The sequence below is a fragment of the Vigna angularis genome, chromosome 9, assembly GCF_016808095.1.
Source record: "Vigna angularis cultivar LongXiaoDou No.4 chromosome 9, ASM1680809v1, whole genome shotgun sequence".
NCBI lineage: Eukaryota > Viridiplantae > Streptophyta > Magnoliopsida > Fabales > Fabaceae > Vigna > Vigna angularis.
In genome coordinates, this window is record NC_068978.1 from 5,918,652 (window position 1) to 5,927,420 (window position 8,769).

The following is an 8,769-nucleotide window of genomic DNA, read 5'->3' on the forward strand; positions in this document are numbered from 1 at the left end:
TGGCATCGATGCTCGTGTCTCTTCTCTTTTGGTGTAGTTCTATATTCCCGATTTGAAAGCTAGAATGAATGTAGTTTGTGCATACAACTTTATGTCCTAATTAATTCAAATTAATGGAAAAATATTAAGTTTTTAAACAAATTTTTCTAGAACATCTTAACTAATATTCACTATTTCAAATAAGGTTACTTGTTTACCACACAAATTTGGATTAAAAACTATTCATTGTAAGTTCTAAAGACAGTTTACAAACTTTGAAGAATTGGTTTCTCCAAAATCTCATCTTTCCTGAAAGAGAAAGTCAAATTTGATGGGAGGAGGCAATTTTCTGATATTTTAATCTGTTGCATTGTCACTGCCACGATTCCACTTCAATACCTATAGATCACTCCTTCATAAATTAATGCTTTCACAGTATTTCTTCACAAAAATGGTATTGATCATTCTGCATGGCTATTAAAGCTTTGTAGATGTTGGAATACCTGAGCTATGGTTGAAAAACTTCTCTACAAGAACTTCCACGTAAAATAGAAATCTTTAAAAGTTAAAATTAATTTATAAAGTTCTTTACCGTGAACTTTTAAATTCTTTTTTAATTTATTCATAAGTTAATGTTAACTCTTGAAAAAAATTCTTTTTTGTTTTTACTTTTTCTCTTTAAAGTTCTTACTGAAAAATTGTTCAAGCAAATCTTTGCAATATGCTTTTGAGAGTTTTGGATTTCAATGATATAAGTGTAGAAAATAATTTCATTTCTTTTGATCCAGACCTGTACTTTAACACCTCTCACTTTCAAAAGATTATTATATAATATGAATCATCACAATTTTATATAGTCCTGGATGATGTATGCAAAATTGGCATTATTAAGAAAAATGTAATAATATCACTAGGTTCATATAATTTCCACACTTGAGTATAATATTAATTAATAATCACTTTAGATGGAAATTTTAAGAAGGTAATTTATTTATATATAAAAAATTGAAATATTTCAAAATAATAAATATTACTTAGATAAAGAATTTAAAATTAAAAAATTATGAGAGTAACTTAATTATTTCTTAAAATTAAATAATTTCTAACCTGAAAAATAAAAATTGTCAACAGTAATATTTTTTTTTGGCTAATATCAAATGTTAACATCAACTAATATTATTTTTAGTTGATATTGGTATAATTGATTTTTAATAAAAATGTAAATCAGTATTACATAAATAAAACTATTTTTCAGCTAACATCAACCGATATTTTTTATAATATGGAAACTATTATTTGCTTTGTCACTCGATTTATTTATTTATTATTTGTTCAAATTATCTTCTAATTCACATAATTAAAATTATTTATCCATTATCAAAACTATTTCATGATTAATATTTGTCAAAGTTTTTTCGACTAATATTGGTAAGGCTTTTTGGTAGATATCCACAAAATATTTTTCTTTACTGGAGTTTGTAATGATTATTCTTTTCTAGATGTATCTAAGATTGGAGTAATAATTTTTGTATTTAATGGTAATTGAAACACTCTATTAAAACAAGAAAAAAAATTAAAATCTAACAAATTGTAATAAAATTATCAAAATAAAACATTTTAAAACTTAAATAATTTAAAATGAAAAATTCAATACAGTTAAATTTTCTATAAATTATAAAACTCTCTATCCAAGCAGAAGGAAGGTGAAGCTATGAAGTCAAAGGAAAAGGATTTATAGAAGTGAAGAGGTAAATTTCAATGAAAGAATTTGTGAAATGCTGGAAATACTAGAAGTTAAGACCTAGGAAGTCATACTTGAAATAATGTAAAACAACCATTTGAGCTATAGATATGTACTGAAAAACAATTATACAGAACATTACTTATATACCAACTTCTATGACAGAATCTGATCAAGGTGCTGGTCCATGATTTCAGAAACAGCATCAAGAAATGTTTCTTCACTTGTGCCAGGAAGAACAGAATCCAGAGCTGCCTTTACAATTCCCTCAATCACAGACTCCTTGTTCAAGGATTCCCTGCACATAAGGCTTCCAATGCCAAAAGGGGTCATTCCTCTCTCCACTCCTTTCTTCAGAAGCATGGTTGAGATTTGAAGGGTGCGTGCACATTCAACTGGCAGAGTCCATCCATGAAACTTCAAAAGGGCAATATCTTCATCGGCATTCAGTGACCTTATATAGTCAATGATCTCAGGAGAGTATCGTTGGCGTGCTTGGGGCCAATAAAGCCATTCAAAGGTACAATCTTCAAACTGTTGGAATGCCAAAAACATATCAAGTGACTGACTGGCTTGAAAAGTATACACAAAGATTCAAGGGACAATCGGCAAAAAATTAGAATTTGGATTCTCTGCTGGATTTTCCTGTGCTATTTCTCTGTCTTTCTTTCAAAATACACTGATGGACACTGATTTTAATGTTTTAAAATATATTATAAAGAATTTTAATGTGTCTTTTTAATGCTCAGTAAAGGACAGCACCAAAAACTCAGAAGAGAATCTGGACTCCACAAAATATCACTAACAAAAAAGAGAGAATATAATATAACATTTTTCAAAAACTTGTATAATATCAGAGCCTTGGGAGAGTCAGCTACATGAATTATGCTTCTTTCAAAACAGGTAATTGCTCCAAGAGAATAATGTTTCCCACTTCTCAAAATAACAACTTTTTATGAAATGAACATAGTAGCGAGAAGAATAGCACCTGAAAAGGCTTATCCTTGCTGACATGCTAGGAAAAAAAATGTATAGTGGAACAATTCATTAAAAAAGAAAAGGAAGAAAAAGAAAACAATGTACTTTCAAAATAACCCCCAGCCAATAAACCTTTTGTAAGTTATACTATAAATGAAACATGATTAAATATCATATTGGGTCAAGAGCAGCAGAATTCTGCAATCTGTAAATAAAACATATACCACCCAAAAACAAGCAGGAGCAGACCCAAGTTTAAGCCTTTAACACCAAGAACACTATAAAGCGCCATAAGATGCATTCAAGGAGAACAACTGATGGATAAAAATAAGATAGAACAACTGAACTGAACAACAAAAATAAGGTGCTTACACTAGTGGGCAAGCAGTATCCATGATCAATTGGAATCAACACAGCCTGGCCATTTTCCTCCTCTTTGCCGATCAAAATATTCCCGGCATGCCTATCTGCATTTGCGAGCCTCATGTCCAGAACAGTAATTTTATGCACTTCCTTCACTGGAAAAGCCCCGGGACCCATATCCTCGCAGCTTCCATTATTCTCCACGAACATTTGCAAGGAGCCAAGCTTAGCAGTCAACTCCCCAGGATGGTTAAATCCTTCATGCAAGCACTTAACCATAACAGTTGGAGGAACCCCAGCAAAGCCCTTCTGATCACCAAATATTGATCGATGACCCCTCATTGGATGGTCCAAAATATAAGCTGCAACTTCCCTGAACGCTCCCTGACCAACTCTAGTACCCTTCTTTAAGCCTTCACCATCTACTGAGAAAGGCAAACCTCTAGGGTTATTCACAGCCATTGGTTCTTCATCAATGGGCTTAAAAACAGATACATACTTTTGCCCAGTTGAATCAAGCATAAAGTAAGCTCCCCCTGTACCCTCTGCTGATCTGATTGGATAATTTCCACTGTTTAGTCCTTCGTATGTCATGTTAATCATATTCCAAACCTCTGAAGCCAATTCAATTTTCTTATTAACAATGACAGGCTCCAAAAGATCTCTATCAAGAGCCTTCCTTGCCACAATTGGCTCGGTGGTTCCATCCTCCCTTCCCTCATCTTCTTTACTAACATCACGTTCTCTACTACAATTATTTTCACTAGCATCGTAATCTTTTGTACCATTCAACTCCTTTGCCTTGACCGACAACTCATCTTGTCCTGTCCTAACTTCAGCATATTTCACCCTAACAAACAGATGAATCACTGCATCCTTATATTTACTACAGATATCATCAATAACCCTCTGATCCTCAAGCAGCTCCCCGTTACACACAACCTCCTGCTGTTCAGGATCAGCAAAGCGCTTCTCCTTTTTTGCAATCTGCTGCTTCACATACCCAACATCCCTGCATTTCTCCACCTGAAAGGTAAAGTCTTTCCCGGAAGAGGTTCTCACACTGATGGTCTGGAGATCCGACAGCCTAATCACCAAATGCAAAACATTTCCTTCCGTAACCCCATAGTCCTTCAGCAGGGAATTGCTCCGCGCTAGCTCTCGTCCATCACAAACCAACTTTTGTTTGTTTGTCAATGAAGGAAGCCCCTCGACCTTTTTGATTTTGAGTTTCAACGACTCAATGGTATCGTATGGAAGGACACGCATCGGAGTCAAGGATCCAGAATGGGAGAGAAATATGAAAATAAACTCATGATCCAATGACAAGTGCAGTGGAGTATGGTATCCATTTGAAGACAGTAACAGTTCCCTTGGAACAGGGCTAAGGATGGTGACACCAGCAGACGACATTTCTAATGTTGATTAAGGCAATGAAAACCAAAGGTCGAGGCTTTCACCCAAGCCTGAACCCTAGTTCCTACAATTTTTACAATAACACAGCCATAGGATTTACACAATTACAGCTGACTGGGTATGATGACATACAAACCACCTACCCAGATGACCAAACAAGCTCAAAGTGAAACTTTAACAACGTATGCACACAACAATGAACAATTTTTCGTTAGAAATGATGAAAAATTCCAGACCCAAGCCCTAATTTCCCATCATTTCCCCACCCAAACCTAGAATCAGGGTACCCAGCAGAGAAAAGCTCTAGGATTTGGATCCAATTACAAAAGGGCCAGAATCAATTGCTATAAACTCGAGAGAGAGCAGATTCTTACCCTGGGGAAGCAGAAGTAGAAGCAGCAGAAAGTTTGAACCTTTGACACGAATAATGCGAAATAATGTATTGGGGCGGTTTTCTTAATGCGAGTAGTGGGAAGAGTTTTCTATTCAATACTCGAGAAAGTAGGGAAGGGTTGTTATGTTATTGTTGACTCTGACCAAACACGAGAAACACAAATGGGAAAGAGAGAGAGAGAGAGAGAGGTGGATTGAAGAACAAGAAAGACGCGTATACGTCTGGTGTAGGACTACTAGTATACAGCTTTTGGCGTAAGAAAACATCAAAACCAAAGGACTTATACTTTATACCGTACACGTATACGTATAAATTGGTGACCTTTTTATTTGGAATTTTCTTTTTGCCCTGTTCTTTCGTACACAAATAGTGATTATGCATTTTCGGAGAAGCCGTTGCATTCAGAATGGAGTGGCTTTGTCTCCTACAGGCACAGACTTTTGGACAATAAACAACAATAAAATATTAACCTAAAAAGGTTCATAACGTTAGCAGTGAGAGCAGATGACAGTGACAGGAATGATGTTTTACTGTTCATCATGTTACCACTGTCATGTCACTCACGCTCCTCTCCTTAACGGTCAGATAGTGCCTTGAAGATAGGGATAAATGATTTTTTGACTAGTTAAAAAAAAAACTTTCAAAAGTTACGAAAAAGAAATTAGTTATATTGAAATTTTGTATTTTATTTTATTTTTTATTATTGTTAATTCTTGAATACGTAAGACATTGTCAATATAATTTTTACTTCAACAGAAATTCAATTTAATTAATGAATATTTTAAAAAATTATTTATTATAAATCTTATGATAAAATATTTAGGATAAAATTATCTATAAAATACAAGCTTTTATTTTCAAAGTTGATGATATTTTTCGTTATTAAATTAACAAGTTGTCATACATTCAAGCATTTAATTAATCTGTTATCTTAAAATTAATTTAGAATGGTATTATAAAAAAATTAAAAAATACGCACTCGTGTAAAAAATTAAAAAGAAGTTAGATGAGAATAAGTATTTTATTATTCAAAAGTTATACGCACTCGTTTAATGACCGTTTTATTAAAAGATTATATAGTATTTAAAAGATCTATATATTAAAAGTCGATGTAAGCTTATCAAAATTAAGAAAAAATATTATTTAACATAGGGATGTAAGTTTATGGAAACAGTATTTAATTATCGTATATAATAAAAAAAATTACGCCTGTTTAATAAAAAAAATAGTTGTGTTGTAGTACCAAAAACCTCCTTACCTATTTTTGAATAATAAATAAATTACAAAAAAAGAAAGGCATCCGAATCGAAAGCAATAAGGAGACATATCAAGAACTTCGTCTTACAAGCAAAGGATATTTAAATGTACATTAAATAAGGTAGACATGTTCTTTGGCAATTGATGGATTCTTTTCCGCATGTTTAAATTTTCAACAAATTTATATTTTTTTTCTTCTAATTATCTGCTTTATTAACCATGATTTGAGTTAAATATATATGTAGTTTGTACTGTTATCTAACCCTTGTGACTGTACCTTAAGAGGTAATGAACCATGCATATATAGTACTTCAATTAATTTGTATTAACGAGGTTTAAATATCATCCTTCTTTTGGGACATTTATGATGAAGAAAGATCCCATCAACTCTTGACAAGAAATAACATGCCATTTTTAATTTCGTTTTCTAAAAGTTGACAAAAATATTATACTTATTACACTCCTTGCATATTATACTAGTACAGACACATATTTAGAAAAAAAAAAAAAACACCTATACAGTTACATGCTGTTAATTTAGTACATGGACAATTGAGTAAAGTTAGATATTATAGATACACAGGGTATATCCAAAATGATTATAGTTAATTGGTTTAGAAGATGACTCTTTTTCATTCGCTCTGTCATAACCTCTTTCACTAGCGTTAGGAACTCTTTGATCTTTAAATGGATGAGTGCCTTCAACAAGTTATGACACAAGTCTCTCTCAAACTTTCTACACTTTCATTTTTCATTTACGTTCCGACTGTAGAATCTAGTCAGATACTCAAACCGCTCCTTGTAGGCCTACACAAACATGTTCCCTTATTGTAAGGTCATAAACTCTCCCTTCCCTACAACCTAGGACTGACCGAAAAGTATCTCTCTAGGAATCTTGTTCTGAAGTGCTCCTAACTAATGGCCTCCCCGCGAGCATCCATCTCAGACTGCATACCTCGCCACCAGTACTCAGCCCCCTCGGCTAGCATGTAAGTAGCAAATACCAACTTCTGTCTCTTAGAATAATCAATCACTTCAAGAATATTCTCATCATTGTTACAAACCCAATCGTTGGCCTCGTTCGGCGTAGCCTTCCTATTGAATTTAGCAGGATTATGACGCAAGTAATCATTCATGCCCACCCGATATCTGGGTGCTTTCTCAGCTTGTTACACCTGCTACGTCAGTTGTGCTAGCTACACCTATTGTTCATGTAAAACCTTTGCTATCTGCTGAAAACTTTGCACGAGCCCAACAGTAGTGTTGATAAAAGTAGGTGTTCTTGTTAGGCTCGACATCCTTAATTATATATAGTACAAACATATAAGACCACCAACCACACAAAATATCATAATCACACAACAAAGCTAGTCGAACTCACTTCCCAAAGCCCAAAAGTTTTTTGAAAACTGAGCTTTGATGCAAAAAATGTAGTGCCCAAGTTTAGGGTGTCACAAATCGTATTTAGAGTAAAATGCTTCAAAATCTTCTTAACACAGAAAACGATGCCAATTAAAATTTTCGATATTTAAACCTCGCGAAATTTAAAACCAAGTCCTAACTTTAACAAAAATATAATCCAATTACAAGCTTCTGAAATTACTAAAATAACCAAGGAATAAATCCGGTCCATTTACATTATTTCTTAAATGCATAACTTAGAAATTTAAAATAAACCAAAGTTGCTCCCCTCTCTCACATCTCTATCAGGCCTCTAGAGCCTCTACAACATCTCTTGTTCCCATATAATTAAGGATCATACGATCATCGCAAGACATACACAAATCACAAACACAAACAAATATGAGTAATCTACCATAACAACCAATAACTATATAACATGTACTTGACAAGTAAGCACAAAATAATAATCATTTGTCTAAGGTGCTTACTCACATAATTATTTTTATACCATGATCATCACCAACATCTTCATTAACTAATCATTTCCAAACACAGTCACCACAAATCATCATCACATGTACCTCCATCAGAACTAACTCCATCACGAATCCTTCATCATAAATAACACCATGAGCCTTCACAATACCATAACTCCACAGTGAAAAGAATCAGTCACACTTATGTACCCTACCTCACAAACCTATAGCCTCCCCTATAGGTCCCTTGTAACCTCCCTTACAGGTCTGCTCGAGTAGTCCCGCCATCCTGACTAAGGGATATTTTTCTTGCCACACAAGGACAAGGCAAACACCATCACCCCCATACAAAGAAGGCTCAATATCCGAGCACCCCCTTTTCGCACACAAGGCTAAAGGGAGTCGTTATCTCGTATCATACGATCGATAGTCTCAAGTGATAGATAGTCTCAGGCTTTATTAAGTATAACAAGTGGACCTATCCCCCACTCTTATGTTCATCAACCATACACTCAGGTGCAACTCCAACACTCACACATTCCAATCATCAGTCAAAGTTCACATATACTTAAATATAACAACTATTCTCATTCTCTGTCCAACATTATTCATTTATCATTATCTAAAGTCTCATTCAAAACTCTATATACTTAATATGAACCTCTCACGGTTCCACTCAAACAATAAATGAATAAAACAAATAAATAAATATCATTCAATACCAATCCAAAAATAATAAATCATTTGTTACTTTAATTAAT

General features: G+C 33.7%; 1 protein-coding gene across 1 annotated transcript; it reads right to left on the reverse strand.

Moving 5' to 3' along the window:
• Nucleotides 1-1,767: 1,767 nt before the first annotated feature.
• LOC108319260 (phosphatidylinositol 4-kinase gamma 4) lies at nucleotides 1,768-5,114 on the reverse strand. The gene is made up of 3 exons (XM_052868339.1): nucleotides 4,852-5,114; nucleotides 3,071-4,541; nucleotides 1,768-2,254 (listed from the first exon to the last, which is right to left on the reverse strand). Exons 2-3 carry the CDS (start codon nucleotides 4,472-4,474, stop codon nucleotides 1,877-1,879), a joined length of 1,782 nt encoding a protein of 593 aa, XP_052724299.1. The 5' UTR covers nucleotides 4,475-4,541; nucleotides 4,852-5,114; the 3' UTR covers nucleotides 1,768-1,876.
• Nucleotides 5,115-8,769: the final 3,655 nt, after the last annotated feature.

Coding starts and splice junctions, on each gene's coding strand:
- LOC108319260 (XM_052868339.1), bottom strand. CDS start 4,474: ATGTCGTCTGCTGGTGTCACCATCCTTAGCCCTGTTCCAAGGGAACTG. Junction 2,255..3,070: donor GATACTGCTTGCCCACTAGT/GTAAGCACCTTA, acceptor GCATTCCAACAG/TTTGAAGATTGTACCTTTGA.